This window comes from Onychomys torridus, chromosome 6 (genome assembly GCF_903995425.1).
Source record: "Onychomys torridus chromosome 6, mOncTor1.1, whole genome shotgun sequence".
Classification (NCBI taxonomy): domain Eukaryota; kingdom Metazoa; phylum Chordata; class Mammalia; order Rodentia; family Cricetidae; genus Onychomys; species Onychomys torridus.
Window position 1 is genome coordinate 89795086 of NC_050448.1, and position 25881 is coordinate 89820966.

Genomic DNA, 25881 nt, shown 5'->3' on the forward strand with positions numbered 1-25881 from the left:
ACGGTACATCATATATTTTCCCCTCCCTCTATTCCTTCCACTTCCTTCTCTCCTTTATCTCCTCTGGATCCACTACCTTTCTGTTTTTTACTAGAAAAGAACAGGCTTCTAAGAGATGACAACCAAACATTACAAAATCAAATACAATAAGATAAAGCAACAATTATCACACTGAAGTTTGACACGGCAACCCAACAGAAGGAAAAGAGTCCCAACAGCAGGCACAAGATTCAGACCCACTCATTTTCACAGTTGGAGTCCCATAAAAAAATACTAAACTAATAGCCATAATACATACTCAGAAGACCCAGTGCAGACCCATGTAGGCCCTGTGCTTGCTGTAAGCTCATATGTCTTGCTTAGCTGAGTCAGAGGGCCTCGTTTTCCTGATTTCCTCTAGCCCTTCTGGCTACTCCAATCTCCATAGTATTCCCTGAGTATCGAGACGAGGGATTTGATGGAGATCTCCCATTTAGATTCTCTTTCCAAATAATGTCTGGCCATGGGTCTCTGCATCTGTTCCCATATGCTGCCATTGACCTTTTTATTAAAATACTTTAGCAAAACCATAAATAGACCCAAGTGTTAGCCTTTTCAGATTTACATAAATAAGATGCTTGTTATTATGATACTTATTGTTGCAACCAGCAGCATTTAAGGATGAACTGATAGAGATGATCTCATACCTGGGATATCCCCACAAGATGCCACCTGGATCCATCCACTCCAGTCTGCTTACAGCTACAACTCACTCGACTCCTCAGTGCTCATTCATCTCAGGAAAATATATTATTATAAGCCAGTCTTAGAGGATGAGATATTTTCTGAAATAGGAACTGTAAGGAAATAATTGACTTGAATATAAGCTTCTTGTCTAATAGGAAAGGGTAAGTTAAAAATTATAATTAGATTTTTTAAAAAATCAGTGGGAAATACAACTACAATGTAACTGAACAGCTCACCCTATGTTGGATTCATGAGCAGAGGGATGTTGTGTTTGTTTATTTGCTTATTTTGCTACTCTTAAACACCAGCTCAGTAGGTTGTTACATTAATCGGAAATCCTCACTTCTGACCATGATTCCTTGGAATCAGTCATTGGATCTCACAGTTAGTTAATAGTATTCACTTTTCTTGAGAAAACCTGGACACAAACTACTGTTTACTATTTGTTGGAATCCCCTTTACTGCATTCTGTTAGCATTAAAACATATTTAGAATTGCATCGCAATACATCATTACAAATGCTGAACTGTTTACTAGTTTTCTGCCATGGGAGAAACACTCCATCAGTAACAAGATGATTCCTATTTTGCTCACCATGTCTCAATTCTTGGGTTACAAAGTATTAATTTTAGCTGTAACTTGCAGTCTAAATTTTCCAAAAGCAAATCAAGAAATACATACTGTAATCAAAGAATAAAATTTACTCTTGGAATGGTATTTCCAGAACAAGGGCAATAATCTCTGAAAATAATTCACACTCAAATTTTGCAAAGATATTCTCGTTGACATCATGCAGCCCACATTTTACCAAAATCATGGATTGCCTAGAACAGTGCCAGCATACTTCTAACATGTCTTTTGAAGAATCAATAACTAGAAAATTAATAATTAAGATTCCCCCCATTTCTAAATTTAATCAAAAGTGGGACATTGAATATGATGAAAATGTATTGTAGGAAATTCTCAAAAGAATTAATTTTAAAAGTAATTACTTTTTCCAAAAGAAACTCCTATCACATAAAACATTAAAATGTAAAACAAGAAGACAAATAATTTGTTAGCTAGAGCTTCTAGCAGGTTTCTATCTAGTAGTTTTTCATAGCAGACAGTTTGTTTTGAGAAATTGTGTCATAGTTTCTGCTTTTAAGAGACCAGTGAACAACCCTATAGCTAGAAATGAACTATTTTTCTTCAACTTTTTTCTTCATTGACTGTAATCCAAAGATTTCCTGTAGAAGATTCTGAATCGAGAGTGGATATACTTTGTAGTATATGTGTTTCCTTATATCAAAGAAGAAATTATTTTGTTATATTTGAAATTCATCTCCAGTCAAAATCCTTCAGAGTAATTTTGATGTCTTATATTTTGAAGCCTTTTTGTTGTTGTTGTGGTGGTGGTGGTGGTTGCCCAGTAAACTATTGATAGTTTTATATATACATATTTTGAAAACACACAAACTCATATGAGAACCATTGTAGAACCCAGTATTGTCCATAAAATGAGTCAAGTTCATTTTGATATTATAGGAATAGAAACTGTCTTTTTAGGCATTATAACAGATTCTCCAATCACTCATTCATGTATGAAATTGATTTCTATTCCCAGAGACTTTGGAGAAGGCATTAACTTAACTTAAAATATTTGAAATTGCAGTTTTATAGTATGGCATTATGAAGTAAGAAAATTCCACTCTGAATTATAATAATTTTCTTCATTTTATTTTATTTATATGGTTCTGATGTCAAATTTATTAGATATTTGCACATGCTATGATTTTTTTGTATGGGCAGGAATGTGGACAGTACTTTCTTCCAGGTCTCTCTACAACCATCATTTTTGCTACTGAGCTAGCAGCCATGTGGCTATTGGATGGTAATTTTCAGTTCTCCACTTTTTCTTTAGTGCAGCATGGACTTTAATGAATTTATTGTAATAAGTTGTTACTCTATTAATTTTGTGTACTATTCATGTTCCTGCAGTTACTAAGACAAAGCCTTCATGTTTTTTAAAGGTCAGAATTGCATTTTTTCCCCTTCAAATCAAACGTAATTGACCAGAAGTTTGAAGAAGGCAATGTAGACCTAAGAATGGGTAAATTCAAACAGGTAGCTATGGCTGTTTAGGAGAGAGAGAGAGATAAGATCAATGCATTTCAAACCTATGGCCACTTCCAAAGAAAAGCCACACCTTAGTAGCTGCCTAAGCCGATACTGTGAGGAAATTTTTCACTGAAGTGGGTTGATAATAATATATGTCTTGAATCTAGTTGATTATATTTTCTGGTTTGAGATAGTGGTTCTGGGTAATGTAGACAAGTTGGTAAACCTGATTTAAAGTCTGATGTCATCAAGGAAAGAATTGGATACAGCTTGAATGTCTACTAGGGCAATTAAGAAATGGTTATATGTTAAATACTTTCTCCCATGATGCAACAGGCTTTATGTGAAGATTGAAGAAAGCCTAGGAACTGAAGGTGCTTTATTAATAAAAGTATTATTGATAGCATCCATGTGTCCTCCAGGAGGAAAATTACTAGAGAATCACAGCAAGGGATCTGTCTCCATGATGAGATGGAGATGGCACCAAACACTATTGGTAATGTCCAGTTGAGACCTATTGAGAAAGAGCAGAGTTCAGCACAGATTAGCAATTTATAAATAGTCTGGGCCCATGGAAGAGTATACCAGTATGGGGATATTATTGTAGTAATAGAGGTTGTTGGCATAAACTAGGAAGTATTAAGTATATATGAATGCATACATACATTTGTATATACACATATACTATGTGAATATTCATGCATATGGTGTACACATAAGTAGACGTGTTTACATGTGAGTGTGCATAGCATGTAGTTTGATCATAGATTTTCAAACTCACCAGTTGATTCAATGTTAAAATTATAAATGATAAATAAATTCTCTGATAATTTTCTTTAGAACAACTTTGTCTTGCTATTGAAGAGTATTGTGCAAGTAGACGTTTAGTGGTCTTAAGTCAAATTTAAAAATAGGAGAAATGTGCTTCCTTTCCCTGTAATATGAACAATAATAAAAATTCAGATTTTTTACTTTCCTGTAATTTATAAATCTTACTTTTCCTTAAGTTGTGATACCAACATAGAATGACCAGTTTCTATTTGGTTCCTGCTTTTCTTGTTTATACTGTTTCCATATTTAACTGATTTGTTTCATTAAGGAATTTTTTGTTCATTTTGTATACCAACCACAGATTGCGCCCCCTTTCCCTCCTCCTGCCCCTTCAGCCTTCCCCCTCCAACCCATACTTCATTCCCTCCTCCAACAAGGTATGGCCTCCCATGGGGAGTCAGCAGAGCCTGGTACATTAACTTGAGGCAGTCCACGTCCCTCACCCTGCATCAAGGCTGTGCAAGGTGTCCCACCATAGGTAGTGGACTCCAAAATTGGGAATACTTTACTGATTAACATTAGCGTAAGCACTATTTGCTTTTATTGTTTTTTGGAAGGCTTTTCTCTTCATGCTTTTGTATTTATTTCCTCAATTTATAATGTAGATTATACGACTTATGAAAGAAAGCTATCATAATAATGTCCCACGGAAAAATAATTCCTGAACCTGGAAAAATGTGGATACCAGAATATATTCCCAAAGCCTAATTCAGTGGGCACTCACTGCTCACATTGACCAGCTTATATTTATTGATAAGATTATTTGCAAAGTGTATTTGTAACTATTCTTTTGTGTTCTAGGGAAGAATATTGATAAAGTTGATATGATTATTAGTCATGAAATGTATTATCTTTACAAATATATTTTATATTTTGGCTTAAGAGACTGTTAAAAGTTTATGTATAATCAGTTAATGATCTTAAAGAATATAGAACTCCTTCACATATCATCCATAAATCTTGCTCGGCTAAAATTCTATGCTACTGGATTAGGTAGAAGAGTGAAAAGAACACAATTTTAGTCCATATCCATCATAACGCAGTCTTTTATTTTATTTAAAATAATACTTTCACTATAATGTACAAAGTGAAAATACAATATTTTGGACATTTACAAAGAATCAATACAATATCTCATTACATTTGAAAAGAATTCATTTTTAGCTGAAATTAAACTTTCATTTAACATGTGTTTCAATTATATTACAGAATCTTAATTTTTGCTTTATCCTGCCTATAGCTTTTATAGATTGTTCTTTACTTTCTTAGGGATTTCAAGGCAAGACTGGTCCCCCTGGGCCAGGAGGTGTGGTTGGACCACAGGTATGTCTCTTTAGTCTTTAGCATATTTTATTTTAGTGTTTATGTTTTCTCTTTACTAACCTGACTTAAATTTGTGTATTTTTAGCCAAGTGATTTATTATTATTATTGTTTTGGTTTGGTTTAAGATTAATGTCTCATGACATCCAGTCTAGCTCTAAACTCATTATGTAGCTGATAATGCCTTTGTGGAAAAAATGTTTGCACATTAACAGTTAGCTAAAGCATTTCAGTCATTACCGCCAAGGGAACTTAGACCCGGAAATGTGCGCAAAAAGAGAGGACATGTCTCTTTACCCATGTCCAGAACGTGGAAACGTGATATATTTTTAGGAAAACACAGGGGATGCTGTCTCACAAGCAACTGCAGTAATGTGTTCCACTTTCAAAGAGTCTCAGATGCTAAGATAGTTCTCAGTATATGTTTTCAACTTAAATCGTTCCTTTTGCTGTGGCAGCATAGAGCAACGGGTCACCATTCCCTTTTGACACTGGGGACTTATCGTACTCCAGCCTTTCAAACAGCACCCACAGGGGGACACATAGAGAATCTGGCATTTTCCCTCAGCATTTGCTGTCCCTTCAGGCAGCTGGCTTTTTAGTAGAGCTTCTAGTGCAAACTCAAGGACTGAACTCTGGGACCCCTTAGCTTTATTCCTCAGACTTTGTCAAGTGAATCTAAATTAACTGTTTGTATGGGGGTTCCTGGGTCAGGGAAATGAAAAAAAAAAGCTGCTTATTTGTGTGGGTTCCAAGAGACTTTGATTTATTATCAAGCAGTGAGTGACTCCTTGAGTACCCACCATAGTGGCATCTGAGTCTCAGTATTGTAAAGAAGATTTGACACCTTGTACAAAGAGAGGAATAAGGTGAAACTATCATTTATAATGCAAAGTTTTAAAGAGTAGTTGGTCTAGCTTCCCTCTCAAGCAGTTCTAGTTTTGAGCAAGGAAACTCTCCTTGCGTACTTCATACAGTTCCCTGGCACTTCTGGCTAGTCTTACCAAGACTGCAGTAAGCTTCTCAAACACTTGCCAAATATGCTACTCTCATTAAGTTTTAGGAAGTGTTTCGTTATGCATCATAAAAGAAAATGATCCTGTGAAGGACAGTAATCTTTGAGTTTGCTTTCTATTGAGTTGGCAAAAATGAAAGGCCACCCTGATATGGCTTTGCTTGTCTCATTCAGGGCCCAACTGGTGAGACTGGTCCAATTGGTGAACGTGGGCATCCTGGACCTCCTGGTCCTCCTGGTGAGCAAGGACTTCCTGGTGCTGCAGGGAAAGAAGGTGCAAAGGTACAACAAGATCAAGGACATCCACCTACTGAAAACCTATGTACTCCTCATCCACTGTACATGTGTGTTACGCATTTCCATACTACTCAATGTCAGAACAATTTGCCATGGAGATATCTAGTGTAAGGTTACTGTATTTCAAGACATTACTGAATAATAGCCCAAGAATCATTTCCTTGACCATAATACCACCCTTATGTCTGGGTATCAGTATTTCAATATGTATGGCACTCCTAATGACAACCCTTTAATTAAATGATACTCAAAAGGGATACCACGGGTTTGTTCAAAGAAACTGTGTAGAAATTACATTTTGCTAATGGTATGTATTTTATCTCTCAGGGTGACCCAGGTCCTCAAGGTATCTCAGGGAAAGATGGACCGGCAGGAATACGTGGTTTCCCAGGTGAAAGAGGCCTTCCTGGAGCCCAGGTATGCTCAACATATTAGTAAAGCACATGGATGAATTTTTTGCTCAGAGTCATGAGGAAATAAGGAGCTATATATAAATCTATGTATTTCATTATCTTAATATACATGTATATCCCTGCATGTGTTGCCTTCAGAAAACGCTTCCTGTCATCTCCACTTTGTCAGTCACACAGTGCCTATTAATAGTCACTGTATATGTATTCAATTGCTTTGTTTTTTTCACTTTTATCAGGGCGCACCTGGACTGAAAGGAGGAGAAGGTCCCCAGGGCCCACAAGGTCCAGTGGTAAGTACAATGATAATATGATAATAGATAGCCATGCTATCCTTCGTTGTGAATTACAGCTCTTCTGTCCTTACTCTCAAGCTGTGATCCCACAGTGTGTGGAAGAGAAAATAAACATGTGTCAATCAAAGCACTCAATGCCGGGTTTCTGCTAATTGCAAGCACTAATGAGTGCAGGAAAACAAGGGTTTAGGAGGTTGGAAGGATTTGCTCTGGCAGGAGATATGGAACTGTCTTACCTCTTACTGTTCTCAATGAAATCAATCACAACTGCAGGCAAAATAATGTCATGAATAGGAAAAACCTGGAGTGGCTGTAGTTTGAATTTGTCTTCTTATTCAGCTTCTCATTTAATAATTAGTCATGAAATAAGCTTCAATTTCATATACGTGTTCTGTCTGAATTAAGTACTTGATGAGACTTGAATTTGTCTGTGATATAAAAATATCAAATAAGAATGAAAAATAATGTCATTTCCGTGCTAGTAGTGATTGTCACACATTTCTGTAACAACATGAAGTCATTGGCAATGAGCAAGCCTCAGGGTTTGGCTTCACATTTATTCCTGAATCCTGTGTAAACTCTGCTGAGAAACAGAGGATGGCCCTCATGGATTTTTGCTACCTCTGTTCTCAGCAATGCTCTGAAATATCACTATAGCATACAAAATGCCATATAGAAGCCTTTTCTCATTCAATCCTCTTCCCCCGCTTATATAACTGAACATTTTCTTAGCTCTCTTCACAACTTCTTTCCAGTACAGACTGGAGCCACCACACTCACCACTTTATAGTACTTTGCTTATGACTTCATCGTCATTTCTGCTACCACATCCTCTGTTTAGTCTCCTTGTTCTCTTCCTAACAACATGCTAATGCTTCTCCTTGACTCCGTTCATTTTGCTACCCATTCTCTAACAGTCCTTTTGTCATTCATTGGGAGTAGAATTTCAGTTTAATACACTTGTCTAACTATGCCATGATCTGATTGAACCACTCTTGGGGGTCCATACTGCCTTCAAAATCAACGTACTAATCATGGTTGTCAAATCATGTTCATTATGTGATCCTAACAACAATGGGCTATCCAGGTCATTTATCCTTATCACCCCTTAATTTCTGCCATATAATGGTTTGACACCCTCATGTTACCCAAATCACTATGATTTTTGACAGTATTAAACAATTTTAATTTACCTGCCTCTAACCTTTAACGCCAGGGCATCCACTACCTTTTTGTGGCCTCTGAAGTCATTGTTGAACTCGCTTGCACAAACCCATACCACACACATTAAAAAAAAAAATTAAAAATAAAACCTTCAAAACTAGGATTTAACTAAATGAAGCATAAAGGTAGTTAAAAGCCTTCCCTCTATAATTTAATTAATTTAATAATTATATTATTTCATTTACCGACTGACAGGCTTGTTGTTTTTTTGTTCTGACTCTGGCGGAACTTTCTTTATATGGAGAAAACATATAAGAGGAAGGAGACCCAAATTATGTCCAACATTTTACAAACTTACAATGCATTCTTACCCCGTCACTCTCAATTACTCTTTTGTTACTAAGCCTTGAGATTCTATTTTCTCCTTTGTCAGTTATTTCTTCTTGTCATTTCTTCAATAGCTCGCAGGTCTTTGTCATAATTCCTTTTCCTTCTCCCTTCTCTACCTTTTTATTCCTGAGAGGACTCTTCCCATTGTATTGTGCTCATTTTTCAGAGGGCGAAATAGATTTTGGAATAATTGTATTGATGACTGTTGATTGTTGTGTCCTACTCTTCAAGACCTGGCTGCTACACCCAAGGAGGCTGGTCTGCATTCCCAGATGGCGGCCAGGACCAATGACAAATGATTGCTGCATGAGAACAGAACTTGGAGATGATTCTCAGAGTTTACACTTCAGAGTCTAGTAATGCTTGATGCTCCAGATGGACTTTTATTTTGTGTGATTTAAAGTATATCATTAGGAGAGTGTAATGACTTCACTTCACAGTATTGAAATGAAGGTCACCTTGGCCTTAAAAATATGGAAATACACATTTTCATTTTCTCCATAGATATCTTTGTAACACAAGAACTTGCTTGTGTTTCTGTTTTTCCTCAGTAAGCTCCATTTACACTGAATGCTGATGAGATGTTTTGTCTGTTTTTCTGCTTTCTTAGCTTTACAAAATCTCCCTAGAATATGAAAGGAATAATGAAAGAAACTGATCATATATGTTTTTTTACTGTCCTCATCTGTGCAACAGTTAGAGAAACAGCCCCTGATTCTCTTTACACACCAGCCCCAAAATTCACACCAATGCCATAGCTTCCTGTTTTGTTACCATTAAAGGATTATAGGGAGATGTTGCGACCTTTAAGGGGATGGGTTGCAACAGTGGGGAAAGATAACATTAAAGAAAGAAATTGAATAGAAGGCTTAATCTTCACAATATGGAAAGCATATTTTTATATTTAGTAGCATAAGAAAATGTTTTTATTATGGAACACTGTTTGTAAGAATAAGGAAAGAGAAACAACCTTTGTGAACCTTTGCTTTCTAACTCAAAAATTACAAAAATGAGAGTTCTGTATTTTTTAGGTTTTTCAGCTTTGCATTGCTGATACACTGCCGTTGCTGGTCAAGACACAAGGACACAATAATGCTATGTCAAATAAGCTCTGCTTACCTAACAATGTAACCTTAGTGGCACAGTAGAATCTCCTAATCTTATATGTCTCTTATTGACTTTCAGTTTTATAACTAAAGTTTATGTGTGTCTTTTAAGTATAGACATACCTAGGCATAATTATCAAAAATCAATTCAATGTATTCACATTTTAAGATAAGCATTTTCTTCAGATCTTTACGTATATCATAATACTAAACATTTCAAGAAACTAATCAGAGTCTATTTCCAATCATATTTTATTGATGAGAAAATGAGCCATAGAGAGTTTGGTCAAGATAAGAACTATTGGTTCCAAGGCTAGAAAGAGAAGGCTCACACTAGCAAACATTTATTTCTGGAATGCTTTTTGCCAGTAACTACCACAAGTGCTGTGTCATTGGAAAAAATAACAGAAATCTCTGCCTTTGTGAACACTAACAATTTATCATTTTAATCTATATGTCTATTTTCTACATAATTGTCAATATAATAATTTTATTTACTATCTAAACTATATCAGTTTAGATACCTAAGTTTTATGAAGATATTAAGCTTGAAAATGAGTTTCCCAATGGTAGGAACTATTATATTACATAGTTTTCTTAGAATGTATTATGTGAGCACAGAATCCCAACTTACTCATGCTGAATGAATAAAAAAATCTTCTAAAATTGAGCTGAAACTCAAAGAAAAGAAAGAGATTGCCTTACCAGTGGTTCAGTTGTGACTGAAGGATTGGTAAGTTTTGTTTGTTCAAAGCTGGCTGAAGACTTAAGATTCTCACCTTCACTATATATCATTTGTTTAATCAACAGGCACCATCAGAGATTTTGACTTTCCATTTATTGGTGAATAAAATAAAATCAGTGCAAGAGCATTCCATTATTACAGATATATAGGCTTATGGAATTTCTGTAATAACAAGTAAAAAGAGGGAATTGCCACTGTTCCTTAGGGCACAGGGATACACTGACAAGCCTCTTTGCCTTCCCGTCATTTGTTTTAATGCTGATGAAATCTGACAAGATTGTGAGAAATATTTTAACTACAGGAAAGTAATATATTTTGTTATTAATTTTAATGCAGCTTCCAAAAGCAAGATGATAATCTGAAATTTAATCTTCGGAATGCTTTAAGGCAGAAAGTAAAATAGTTTCCTTTTTAATAATAACATATTATCTACACACTCTGCACACTTCCTTAGATTTAAAACAGCAGCATTCCATCTCTGTTTAAGAAACATTAAAATGTTTATATACAATATTTAGTTTAATTTTAAATACTGAGGAGACTTTACTTTCAACAAACACATTTTTTCCAAAGTAAAAGCCATGAGTCACATATCAATAATGATACATCAATTAGTGTGACACATATGTCTTCAGGTTTTATGGCCACAACTTTTAGGGAAAATAAGTATTCAATTAATGTTTGGCAAATTGCTATCAACAGCACTTGAGTGACTCAGGTTTTAATCAAGACCAATGTTCCACATAATTCATAAAGAGACAAATGCACATCATTAATACATTATTTTGACATTTATATAATCATGTATTTTATCTGTATATATATATATGCATATATGTGTATGTGTGTATGTATATATACAATTCTGTATATATACTGTATGGCTATATAATATATACATATACACATGTGTATACATGCATATATATATATGTACATTATATACATATATCTAGGAGGAGAGAAAGAAATAGAGGCGTAAGGATATGCATTATACACACATGCATACACACACACATATATGTATTTTAGAAAATACTAAGTGCAATTTTTTCATTGCAGTTGTGTTCTCATATTTATGATTTCTAACACTTGACTAGTAAGCAGGTAATATTCGCACAGTTCTTTATTGGTTATTATGCAGTATAACAAACATCTTATGTGATTTTTCATGTAATTCCAGCTCATAAATGCCTTTTTGTTTAAATCCAGTTGAAATTTTGACAAAATTCTTCAAAATTCTTTCCCTTAATTTTGATATCGTTGATTATGTTTTCATTGTTAAACAAGTGATTTGTATGGAAGTATCCCTTTTAACTATCATGACAAGATATCCTCATTCTCTTGTTCTAGGGCTCTCCTGGAGAGCGAGGCTCTGCAGGCACAGCAGGCCCAATTGGGTTGCCAGGACGTCCAGGCCCCCAGGGCCCTCCTGGTCCAGCTGGAGAAAAAGGTGCTCCTGTAAGTAATGTTGAGGAGAAATACATGACACTGCCAACCTGCACCCACGATTACCTTTTACTCGAGAATATTAGCTCTTCATACTTGCCTGCATTCTCCCTGTATTTGTGCCTGGCATATGAAGACGGCTCCTTGTATTCACACAACAGAGAACCTCTGAAATTCAATAAATGACATGGCACATTCCCACATGTCATGAAGCCCAGAAATATGTGAGGGAGTGGAATGTTATTAAAGTAAAAGGCTTCTAATTTTGCTCATTTATAAAGTAAAATGGGAGTTTTGATTAAACGTTATATACTTCACTCTTTTATACTAGAGAAATGTTAAACTTTTTTTTGTTTTGTTTTTTTTGTTTTGTTTTGTTTTTCGAGACAGGATTTCTCTGTGTAGCTTTGTGCCTTTCCTGGAACTCACTTGGTAGCCCAGGCTGGTCTCAAACTCACAGAGATCCACCTGGATCTGCCTCCATAAAGGCGTGTGCCACCACCGCCCAGTTAATGTTAAACGTTTTACATCTTTCCGAGCACACCTTCCATCTCAGGTGTTTACATGGTTCATAGATATATCCCACAGGACGCACTTGAGATTCTCATATAATTTGAGTTTTGCTCTTTGGTGGGCAAAATAGGAAACGTGATTATTTCATGTCATAATTATTTGACTTAAAATTTGTGTATCTCAATTATTGTAGACTTTATTCTGTTTATTTGGTTTGCTTCTTGTTTCTGGTATTGATTCAATCATATTAATTTTATAAAGCATCCTCTAAGATGAACACACAAATTAATTAAATTAGTGTAGCCTAAAAAGTGCTATGATGCACATAAAATATAATTTAATATTTTTTCCTGTAAGCTGTGAGATACACAATTGAGTTTAAACTTGTAATTCAAACATCACTGTCCTTCAGTTACTGTCTTCAGCTCTAGTAATGGAATTATACTCATTGTCCATACATTTTTCTTTCATTACTCTGTTCTGATATTCAAGTCCTGTGATAGAGTACTAAAGTCCTTTTCAATCCTGTGATAGAATACTACACTGCATAATTACGAATGAAAAGTAATATCCTGATCCATGGTATTAAGCTGAGAAATCCAAAATGAAGGGTCTTCGTCTCAGGAAGACTTCATGTTGTTCTATCCTAGGAAAATGAAAGTCTAAGAGTGGGAAAAACCCTTATATAATCTATTTACTTCTGTAACAATTAACTCAACCCATTTCTAATGCCATAATTTCTATTTGCCCTCATGGGATGATCATCTCTCATTAGGCCTGATCATGTAATCAATATTTTGAAAAAGTATTTATTTTGTCAATTGTGTTTAATAAATTTTATAGAGTGTAGCCAAAGACTTATAAATTATTAAAGGTGACATAAGTTTTGTTGGTATTATTAATTACCTACAGAGTGTACTTCATTGTTTCTGTTGGCTGCTAACAGCTTGCAATCTGTTTCCCAGAAAGATTGAACACTTAGTTTTCAAAACGTAAGAACTGGGATATGTAGGTGTGTGTGTGAGAGAGAGAGAGAGAGATTTTTAAACTATGTAAAACTTTATGGATTTCCTACAGCAATTTAATGATATATTGTGTTTTAATGCAGGGAGAGAAGGGTCCTCAAGGCCCTGCAGGTAGAGATGGAGTCCAAGGCCCTGTGGGTCTCCCAGGGCCTGCTGGGCCTGCTGGCTCTCCTGGTGAGGATGGAGACAAGGTTGGTGTTATTGTTTGTGTTAGTGTATCATACTAAAGCATATATTTAGTACTTTCTCAGGGAGTCTATAACTAATGAAAGTTTATTCTAAAGTATAAGATTTGTGGTTTTATCTTTTTTTAGTTTTCGATACCATTTATATAATGAAAGGTATTATATGCCTCCAAAAGTTAAGAAATATGCCTTTCATAAAACAGCATACATAATAGAGACATAAAATGTATGAGAGAACAATAACTTCATATTTTTAAAAACTATCTTCCTTAAAATATTATAAACTGAATATTTGTACATGTTTAGTTCTGAGAAGCTGTGCCATAAGACTTATGAATAAGCTCCAGTGGCACTGGTAAAAGGATTGGCAATCCTTTTTACCAACATATGAGTAACAAATGTTCTCAGCTTTTTATATCAGGTGGAGGATTCCATTGTTTCAAGTTAGTTTCTAAATGTATTGTAATATGTAGAAATTTTGTGAAGTAGTGTTCTTGTAATCTTACTACTTGGAAAACTAGGAGAAAAGATATAATATTTTGATCACATGTGCTTATATATATGTAGGTCAATGTACTTCCACTGTCAATTTTTGGTAGTGATACTCAGGACAAAAATCAGTTGTTGTTTTGTTTTTTGTTTTTGTTTTTCAAGACAGGGTTTCTCTGCGTAGTGTTGGTGCCTGTCCTGGATCTTGCTTTGTAGACTAGGCTGGCCTCCAACTCACAGAGATCCTCCTGCCTCTGCCTCCCAAGTGCTGGGATTAAAGATGTGTACCACCATCACCCAGCGCAAAATCAGTTTTTAAGGTGTAGTTCTAGGTGTGGTCCTCAACTTACTCTGACTTCTTCCTATGTATTTATTGGTCAATGATAGACCATCAGAGGTTGAGCAAGTTTTACACTGAGACCATGGTTTTAAATACTAGCATGTGATTACATTAAAGGTAAAATGTTAAATTTTTATGATTATGATGAGATTTCAGGTATGACGACTTGGAAATGAGCTTTAACATGCATCTTTCACATACAGGGTGAAATTGGAGAACCAGGCCAAAAGGGCAGCAAAGGTGACAAGGGCGAAAACGTGAGTTCCTTACAATTTCATGAGGGAACATCATCCTTTTAATACATTTACATGGGTGTTTTTTCATAGTAACATGAAAAACATTAGCTCCAGCAGATTTTTGTCAGATAGTTGTTGTACTGTGAATTTTAAATGGAAATACTTTAAATGTGTATTGTTGATTTATATAAACAGTAAACAAAATAACTTTTACCTTAATAAAAATTTGTAGAATAAGGGTTTGGGGAGATGCCTTCACTCAGCAAGCAAGGACACTTGTTGCTTTAGTGTGCAGACCTATCTTGAGATCCAAGAATCCATGCAGGAGCAAATGTAAGTCAGCCTAGGTCAGGGTTCTGTGAGAGACCATTGCTCAATAAAATAAATCAAAGAGTAATAGAACAGGTTACCCAGACATCTTTCTATGTACTTCACCTGATCATATGTACATAGAGCACACATACAATGCACACATATATGTGCACACACAAAATAAATTAAATAAAAACATGTATATATATTCATATACACACTTCATTATTATATAATTATATTTATTGCCTTATAGAGAAACTGTCTTCGCAAAACTGAATTTTATTTCATTCTGTAGTGACAAATATTGGTTGAATATCAGAATCACACAGATATGTAGGTGGAAAAGAGATGAAGTTATTGACATTTTTGACATCTTACATTTCAAAAATCATACTCCATCATCAAAGCATGTCAGGGCAGGAACTTCAGCAGGGACATGGAAGAAGGAACTTATGCTGCTGAGGCCATGGAGAAGTGCTGCTTACTGGCTTGCTCCTCATGGCCTACTCAGCCCTCTCTTTTATACCATTCAGGACCAGTGGTAGCACAACCCCTTTCATGGGCGGAACCTTCTCACACCAATCACTAATCAAGAAAATGTCCCACAGGCTTGCACACACAGTTCAGTCTTGTGGGGACTTTCCCACAACTAAGGTTTTCTTTTTTTAAATGACTCCCACTTGTGGGAAGTTGACAGAACACTAAAACAACCAGACTCTCTCTATGCAAAGCTTTATCAGTTAATGCAAGAAAAAAAGGGATGTGTCTATGCATGGATGACCCATTACCTGTTGAAATCTATTCTCCAAAACAGTTTCATGTATTTAAATGTGTAACACGTGTGTATATACATAGAAATTCTTGATTTTCATATATTAATATATTGTATGTACAGCATCCTAGATAATCCTGTTGATAATTAGAAGATAGTATATACTATTTCATGTACTCCTTCTGATCTGTCTATCTATCTATCTATCTATCTATCTATCTATCTATCTCTCTATATGTGTGTGTATATATATATCACTAGAGAAATCTAATTTTTTAAAACATCTTTAAATTGGTATATGTTAGTAGAATAATCTAGTCTTAGATATTTACAACATTCAGAGTGGAACTTTTTCATGTTTTTAATAAATATCAGTTTTATCTTGATTATACATATGAAAGTATAAGTTTGCAGGGAATAAAATGATGGTTGTTGTAGTAATTACAAAGCCATCTAAACAATACCTCTTTGTTTCCAATGGAATGTAAAGGTCCTTAACACATCTTAGTCATCCATTGTTTATCTTGGCAGCTATTGTATCCTGTTTGTTTTCGTTTTACTGATGCCTTAGAAGCTTTGATTTTAAGATTTCTGATCTGTTTGTCATTTTAGGGCCCTCCTGGTCCCCCAGGTCTTCAAGGGCCTGTCGGTGCCCCTGGAATTGCTGTAAGTTTTCATCTTTTTGATCAACAAATTTAGATAATTTTAACTCCCTGATTAAATTTAGGATTTAAGTATATCAGTCCTAGATCCATTTGACACTGTGTGGTAATAAGTTTATCTGTGTGCTAAACACTGAGTCACACTTAAATCATCTACTATAACTTGCCACATTTAAAAATTCGTGGTACCGTTTAAATAAGAACCAGTATAACATCATTTAATATCTAATACATTTGAATATTATATTATAATTTCGGGTGGATCATTTTTTACTTTATTTGGTGAGTCAAATCAAAATCAACTAAACTCTAGAGACAAAGAATGCTTGTAAACCAAACAATGACACATTTGGAGAAGACTCTGGGAATTTAGTTTACTTTGAAAATAAATGGTAGATTATAAAAATGACTGCCATTTTTAGAATAATGTATTATAATGTTTTTTTCAATACTGATGTGTACCTTGCTGTTCTTAAGGGAGGAGATGGTGAGGCAGGTCCCAGAGGACAGCAGGGCATGTTTGGACAAAAAGGTGATGAGGGTGCACGAGGTTTCCCAGGACCTCCTGGGCCCATAGGTCTTCAGGTAAGAAGCCTCTGTATGATTTTTCACTGACTGCTCATTATTGGTTTCCAGGGATAGGGAAACAAAGCAACACCATTTTTTCTATGTAAAATTAAATGCTGTGTGCTGTGCACTGCATGTGGTGTGTGTGTGTGTGTGTGTGTGTGTGTGTGTGTGTGTGTGTGTGTGTATCAAAGCAAAACATCAATGCAAAACATCAAAGCAAAACATCCGTTTCAAATACACATCTGCTTGATTTCTGTTTCTGACACACTAGGCTATCCCTCAATTGCCATTTTGTTTAAAAGGAGGCTGTTTGAAACAGTCCTCAAGATGAATTAGTATTTCAGATGAATAGCTAAATTTCAGAGAATTTGAAGTAGCAGACTGACTGCAGCACTAAGGACCTAATCAATAAAATAGCTTAAGTGATAGTTCTATAGTTTATGAAATGTATTTAAAGATAAATTTTAAATTGTAAAACACTAAAGGACCCAATCTTCTATACCAAATGTATCAACTTCTCGTCAAGAATATTGCATTGTATCCAGTTTCTCCTCCCAATTGTTTTTCGCTTTCCACTTGATATTGTTGCTTCCTGCAAACCTTTGGATCTCCTGTGTATCTTTGACTTGCTTATTACGTACAAATCTATTTTTTTCTTTGAGCAATGATATCTTGGTTTTCAATGACATTTGTGTACTTTAGAGATATTACTTTTCTCACGCTAGTGTTATTGCAAAAGGAGAGCAATCCAAATCATAATAGCTACAAAATTTTGTGAAGTTACAGAATATTGTATGAAACTGTAATAAATATATATGTAATTTTTGACTTACAAATAAAATCACAGAATGATTGATTTTTAATGTTAAATATCTTAGGATATAATTTTACTAGTTATATTATGATGCTGTATTACAAATTATAATATAAATACCTTTATAAAATAGCCAGTGCATAATTACTAGGGAACATGATATTCTAATTTCTTCTTTGTTGAATATCAAGATGGTTTCCTATGTATAGTAGAAAGTCTTTGCTTTCTTATTTTTTTCTGTTTAACTATTTTAAAGTTGTTGATAATCATAAATATAGCCATGAGTAGAGCTTATCTACATGTGTGAGAAGTAACACATTTTAAAAAATAAGAAGTAGAAGATAAAGTCAGATTGCAATAAATGTGTAACTGTTTTAATTTCTATATTCTAAATTAAGTTAAAGGATTTTCCTCAATCCTGTAAAATTGAACTTTCAAGCATAACTGTCGTGTTTGTGTTTGAAGAGTGGTTCACCTTTAAATTCTTCTTTCTGGGTCTAAATATATCTGTGATATGTTTTAACAAGTTTTTCTAAAACTTTTATCTTGGCATTCATATTAACCAACTTTTTTTAATGATAAAACAAAAATGATCAAACAAATAATATTTATAATTGACATTACCTAAATCCTATCTACATTAATTATCCTTTCATTTAATTGTTCCATTTTCAGACTGCTTAATGTATAGTCAAATGTAGACCAAACACCCTCCATTATAAAAATGTTTACCATTTTTTAATGTGGGAAAGAACTTTCTGTTAACTAATTCCTCCCTTTAAGAATTCCCAATTGGCCTGGCCATGGTTGTGCATGCATGCCTTTAATCCCAGCACTTGGGAGGCAGAGACAGGTGGATCTCTGTGAGTTCAAGGCTAGCCTGGTCTGCAAAGCGAGATCCAGGACAGGCATGAAAACTGCACAGAGAAATCCTGTCTCAAAAAACCACAAAAAAAAAAAAAAAAAGTATTCCCAATTGACTTACCAATTCTGCTTACAATGATGATTCAGATGTGAGGCTGACTGTTTCTGCATAGAACAGTAGAAGACTGAGTGGGTTTCAAGGTGGCTATCTAGTGTGGTAATAGCCCAAGATGGAGATCGAGGAAAAGCCCACAACTCATCAGGAGAGAAGAAGCCAGAGACTCTGGCCTATGTGGGGTGGAGACTCCATCTGCATGCATCTTGGGCATGACCCAGGCCCTGCAAGACCACAGCCAAGTGGCTTTTTTGTGCCCTACATGTTGGACACCAGATGCACCACAAATCTTAAAAGGCCTTATAATTAAAAACCCAGAGCCAGCTATCAGGGTGAAAGCTGAAAGATCAGAAAAGCAGAGCAAGCAACAGCCAACTTCACCTTGCCAAGCAACAGCCAACCTCACCTTGCCAACCCTAAGAATCCTCTGACTAAGATCCTCTGAGTCCTTACCCAAAAGGGTCTCAGCTGAACAGACTTAGTTCCTGTTTCCTCACGTCTTGAATACCTTTCTCTACCCTGTCATCATTTCCTGAGGTTAAAGGCATCACAATATATTACGCATTCTCCTCCTTCTCCTTCTTCCTTCATCTGATTTAAATTCTAGAAGCTACCATCACAAAAATGGTAATCATTTGGGGAATGTATAAGCTGATACCTTTTCTTGGGCATCATACCGACCGTTAAGAAAAAGCAGACAAAATTCAAGTATATATTGTTTATCATAAACTACTACTTAAGGCTTTTTACTGGAAAAAATTGAAATGAGCCACATTGCAAATATTAACAAATATGTCCACTAAAAGATTTCTTTTCTCGGAGTCAGGTATAATGAGTAGAACATAAAAAACTATTTATTACCTGGTCTAAGACAACAACAGGACAGTATAAGTAAAGTAGAATGGATTTATCGAAGGTCATCATCTGTGGAAATGAGCAAGCATCGCTCAGTCAGTCCCATATCCACTGTCCTGGAACACAGTGGGAAGATAGAGCATGGGTGCTTTGCTGTGAGATAACCAAATAATTTGCAGCTGTTACATTTAAGTCCCAATGCCAATAGTGTTGCACAAATCCTAAATGGTCTTATAATAAAAACCCAGAGTCAGATATTGAAGTAATTGCTGAAAGATCAGAGAAACAAAGGAACAAGCCACAGCTACTTCTTACCTCTCCAACCCCAGGAATCCTCAGACTGAATGCCCCTGAGTCCTCAGTGGAAAGGCCTCTACTTCCTGTCTCCTCACACCTATATGCCTTTCTCTACCCAGCCTTTTCACTTCCTATCTCAACCTTCCTAGTGCTGGGATTAATGGCTTGTGTGCTTCCCAATTACTGGGGTTAAAGGTGTGTGCCACCACTGCCTAGCTGTTTCTCTCCTAGACTGGATCAATCTCCTATAGCCCAGAGTGGCCTTGAACTCAGAGATCCCTGTTTCCAGAATGCTAGGATTAAAGGTGTGTACCACCACTGCTTGACCTCTATGTTTAACCCTGTGGCTAGCCCTGCCCTCTGATCTTCAGGCAAGCTTTCTTAGATTACAAATATCATCACATAATAGTTTTGTTAGTCTGTTAGCTTTTAGCACTGTTGATGGTTTTACTTCTTTATTAGATTTAATCTGAAATTTTATAGTTGTTACATTAGAATTCATTGTGTATAGCTTATAGCATATATATAGATGATTATATTGTTAACATTGTGAAAAATGGGGCAAATCCTTACTCAGAACATTAAAAACCAGATGGCACTTGTGTTATTTCTACCCTGGAAGACACACTATTTCACGTGCATATTCTCTAGTCATTGCATGTATGCTCATTTGTTCAGACATGGTTCTTCATACTTTGTCTTTCCCTCCAGCATTAATATCATGTTAATTGTACCATATTACTTAATTAAATACATGAAGCTATGTTTCAAAGCTTAAAATTTTAGAATAATTGAGGTATTTTAGTATCACAGCAACTGTTGCAAAGTTCTTATTGAGTAACTTTTCCTGTTTACTTAGGATTAGTTCACCGGTTCATGCAACAAATAGTTTCTGAGATGATAGGTTTTTGCTTCATGGTCCCACTGGTTTCAAGAGATTAAAAAGTCAACATCTAAGAAAAATATTGCCTCCAAATAGATTGTGACTAGGATTTTATGAAGAAGGAACATAGCGTGTTGCTATGACAAGAAAGAGCAAATATGGGCTGGAGAGATGGCTCAGGCGTTGAAGGCTAGGCTCACAACCAAAAATATAAGAAAGAGCAAATACACACAGTTCTGTCTGGAGGAATTCAGAAGATGTAGCGGGGAAGTGATTGCCGAGTGGAGATATAGGCAGGTGCAGCCTGCCCTGGCTCGCCAGAGTTTCCCCTAACATTGTGTTTCTGGTGTTCATGCACAGTGTGGTTGGGACAAAAGAGAGAGATTAGGGGACACAAATGATGGGTTTCATGGCTTGTGGCTTTTTAAGATTCAAGAGCGAGTTAATAGACTAAAAATCGGGATATATGTGTAACTTTGGAACTATATTGGAATATTTACTTTTAAAGAGATTTGCCAAACTGTTGCCTGACTGTGATAATACAAAACATAAAATATAAATGTAAAAAGTCTGTACTTGAGTAAAAGAAATAGAAAAAGGGAGAGCTGTTTTATGATCAAATTTTATTTGTGTTTATTGATTTATTTTAGCAAAACTTAAGCTAAAATATATAGAACATGGATTTTACTTGTTAATATAGTCAGATTTTATAACATGTAGGAAACAGTTTACTATAAGTATTTTAAGATATGTTTGTTTCTGAATGTTCATTTCCACATGCTTAATTAGATTTATATTTATTTATTGGTGGTATAAATTCATAAAAGCATATTTTTTGGGTCTTTGGGGTGAGTGTGTATATATATGTGTGAGCACAAATGAACATGTTTCATTGTGTGTAAGTAGAGTTTGTGGGTAACTTCAGGTTTGGTTCTACCTGCTACCATTTGAGACAATGTCTTTTAATATTTGCTGTGCTGTGGATATTGCTCTGTGCAAATAAAATTCTGATTGGCCAGTGGCCAGGCAGGAAGTATAGGCGGGACAAGAGAAAAGAAAATTCTGGGAGGTAAAAGGCTGGAGAGAGATTCTGCCAGCCTTGACCATGACAAGGAAGATGTAAGGTAATGGTAAGCACGAGCCACGTGACAAAGTATAGATTAATAGAAATGGGTTAATTTGAGAAGAAGTAGATAACATGAAGTCTGCCACGCCATACATTTTGTAAACAATATAAATTTCTATGTGTTTACTTGGTTGGGTCTGAGCGTCTATGGGCCTGGCAGGTGAGAGATTTGTCCTAACTCAGGGCCAGGCAGGAAAACTCTAACTACATTGCTTTTGTGTTACTACTGCTTAAAATGCCAACAAGCTACAGAGCATTCTCCAACCTTTGCCTTCCATCTCTCTGTACAAACATTGGGATTACAGATAAGTACTGCTGTGTCTGATGTTACACAGGCTCCGAGAATCCAAATCCAAGTCCTCATATTTGTGCAGAATGCATTTGACTGTCTTAGCCATTTCTGGATCCTCAAATGTCAAATCTTTTAAAACACATAGATGACTTTCTTTCAAATTGCATTTTCTCAGGGGTTACCAGGCCCTCCAGGTGAAAAGGGTGAAAATGGAGATGTTGGACCCATGGTAAGTTTTGTTTTCCAGTTGTTCAATGGTAGTGTGCATGCCAACACTACTCACACATTAATTACAGTGCCCAAACCACACCTAAGAAGAGAAAGGTGTGCAAAAACTGTTTTACATTATTGGTGAAATTATTAAGGCCACTCCACCTAGTTAAAAGGGAGGTTTATTTTGTGGGGTAACTTACAAATGAAGGGATAGGTTGTAGGGTCTGGCAGAGGTATGGCACAGTCTGGCAGTGTTCTCTGGAGAACTCTGCTCAATCTACCTCCTGTGTCCAGCGTCCCAGAACCAGAGAGACCTCTCCTCTCGATCCTGGGTCTTCCACTTCCTCCTCCGCCCTGCCTTGTGGGCGTGACCATTACCAAAGCCTCAATGGGGGTTGGAACTTCCAGGCCAATGCTGGGATGGCTATCCACTACATTACATTTTTTAAATTTTTGTAAAAGGAGATTATAAAACATGTATGAAAATTCCGAGGTCCTGGAATATCCAAAACAACCCTGTGGGAGATAAAACAGGAAGCCAGACTGCAGTAGACGTTGGCAAATGGTCAGACAGGAGCATTGGACACAGCTTACACACTCAGTTGATTTTTGAACAAGGAACCAAAATAATAAAATGCGAGGACTTGCTGACAGAGAGACAGGAACACAGATGACAAAGGGAACCTGACAGCTATTGCATTTGGTGCTCCAAAAATTAAGATGATTCATACTTTAATGTAATAGCTAAAAACATATTTTAATCAACATTTTATACCAAATACTCTGATCACGCTTTGCCCTCCTCCTACTCTCCCCCACATACCTACTCTATGCCCTCTCTCTTTAAAAAATAACAACAAAAAACAAGAAACACATAAAACCCCACAAAACAGAAACCAAAATATACAAGGAAAAGACCAATAGGACAAAAAAAAAATCTACAAAAATACCATGGAGTTTGTTTGACCAACTACACCTGATCGTGGGGGTCTACTCCTATTTTGAAGTTTTATACCTGTAAGTTACATTTCATTCACTTTAAGAGCAACACCCAGATTTATTATATACTTTGAAAGTTGTCCTATCCTCAGCAAATCTAACTGTGAGGGATCCACAGTATATATGGTGACAAGGTCATACTCTGAAACAGCAGGAGACACACTGTTGTCCATTTTTAGAGCAGTGCACTGGTTCCTGGAGTTACTGATACATTCTCCTTGAGCATATGACAGGCCAGGTTAGAAAAATCTTCAACTGTAGCATTGGATTAAAATGAGATTTTTTTCATAAAATACTAATTACTAGGTATTCACTAGTGTCTGTTCTCTTTATCTCATTCTATATCATCTCATTTTATTTATTTATTTTTTATTTTGAACTACCTTAATTGTAACCTAGATGTAAGGGGTGTTGGTCAACAATGTTATAACAAATGGATCCCAGGATAATTTTAGTGTATATCCAGGACATAGAAACTTCATTGTAGGAATTCAACTAAATAGTTATTTCCAATTCTGTAATGTCAAACCTGAGAATTCATACACTCAATAATGTTTACGCAAATTAAAAACAATATTCTTTCATTTCATTTCCTAATTCTAAACTAGTCCAGTAATGGTTTTCTTTTTGTTGTTTTTGTTCCAATGTTATGATTATTTTATGTTGTAAGATATAGTTCCATAGTATGTCACTGGCTACATTGTGAATAACTTGTAACAGCAATAGGCTTTGTGTGTTGCTTTCCTATTCTATTATTTTTTTAAGTGTTAATTTCCTATCAGTGAGTAAAGGGTCATTTGATGTTGTGATATAATATTGTCTTCATCCTGCATGTTTATAGACCTGACATTCTCCTCTGCCTGTGATTTCACAGACACAAGACTATCTTAGTTATCTTAAAATATAAAAATGTTAACTGTATTTGTGTGTGATCTTAGCAAACTCTGTCATTTGTCTTTCTAGGGTCCACCAGGTCCTCCTGGCCCACGAGGCCCTCAAGGTCCCAATGGAGCTGATGTAAGAACTGTGAAGTACATGCTAGTTAATTCAAAGAACGTTCTGTTCTAGTATTATATGCTGGCAGACGGTTTATGAGATACAATGGAGATAATCGCATCATGGTTTATCCTGAGAAGTGGACAATAACCTAATGATCATCTAGTTATCCTACATCATAATAGAGAGAAAGAAATAGCTTTTCTCCTGAACAGTTCCCAACTAATATAAAGTAGAAATCCAGTTCGCACTTAACATATATTTGTGAAAAATATCACTTGTATCATTATGAACCTTATTATTCAGAAGAGTATACTTATACTGTAGCTAAGATATGATAAGCATTCTGTAAATGGTTATTAAATTCTTCAGTTTGAGATTTCTCTCTTGCAATGATGTGAGAAGTTTATAATTGGCTTTGATGTACTGGTCTAGGTGTGTACTCCAAACGATTGTTGGGTATATATCTACACAAAGGCATTTATCTAAATGCTTTACCTCATGCATTTCCAGTATATAACGTTCGGAGAAATATGTGCATTTGTGCACCCTTTCTCACTGAGTGAGAAACAGTTCCTTCTCAGTTAGATAAAGAGGACATTTCCCCTTAGAAACTGGTCAAGCATTCTGATGGAATATTATAGAATTTGGAAATATAATAACATATCCATGCTACTGTTTGTTATCTTCTATAGATTTCTAGCCTATGTGATCTACTTCTAACTTCATGTTTTGCAAATGAAGCCACATTTTCCACATTCTTTTCAATTGGATTTATTTTCTCTCGTGCTTGCCTTTCATTTTATGAGGTCAGAACTGATAAAAGATATCAGTAGCCGGTAAACTGGAAAAGATATAGAGCCTTCATTTCCCTGAAGGAATCTAATGCCTGGCAGTTTTTAAGGGGTTTGTTTTTCTGTGCCATAAGTCATTCTTAAATACAGTCATGACTAGGATTTAATATAAAATCATATCATAAAAATTGTCCGGATTTTTCCATGGGCATAGGCACTGGAATTTTGTTTCAACTACTAACTACATGGCGAAATCTGGAAGTCTCTTTGCCTTATGCTCCAAATCCTGCAGAAGTTGAAAGCTGCTATAATATGTTAAATTATTTGCTGTTAGTAAATGTGACAACTGTAGAAGTCATTACGTTTGTTCCACCCCACAATTTACTCCGAATTCCCGTACACAGTGCTCTTTGAAAACCTAGACACATGTATGTGAGCTGAACATTTCATTAAAAGTATAACTGTTTGTTTTTCTACATCTCAGGGACCACAAGGACCCCCAGGCTCTATTGGTTCTGTTGGTGGTGTGGGAGACAAGGTAAGGACCACTGGCTAAGACAGCCAGAAGTAGCAAGCTTTGATAATTGTGGGGTATACTTTGCATGCTGCTAACATAAGTTCGGTGCTATGTGTTGCACATATATTCACAAATTCATTATTATTTGCTCTAGACCCT

The 25881-nt window shown here is 35.7% G+C and overlaps 1 protein-coding gene across 1 annotated transcript in view; it reads left to right on the forward strand.

Moving 5' to 3' along the window:
• Positions 1–25881, forward strand: part of Col11a1 (collagen type XI alpha 1 chain) — a 181596-nt gene that overhangs the window by 115530 nt on the left and 40185 nt on the right. The window contains exons 38-49 of the mRNA XM_036190104.1: positions 4927–4980; positions 6168–6275; positions 6618–6707; positions 6940–6993; positions 11755–11862; positions 13472–13579; positions 14606–14659; positions 16338–16391; positions 16865–16972; positions 22379–22432; positions 24379–24432; positions 25690–25743. Of these exons, the coding sequence (XP_036045997.1) occupies positions 4927–4980; positions 6168–6275; positions 6618–6707; positions 6940–6993; positions 11755–11862; positions 13472–13579; positions 14606–14659; positions 16338–16391; positions 16865–16972; positions 22379–22432; positions 24379–24432; positions 25690–25743 (900 nt within the window). The remainder of the gene's footprint in view (positions 1–4926; positions 4981–6167; positions 6276–6617; positions 6708–6939; positions 6994–11754; positions 11863–13471; positions 13580–14605; positions 14660–16337; positions 16392–16864; positions 16973–22378; positions 22433–24378; positions 24433–25689; positions 25744–25881) is intronic.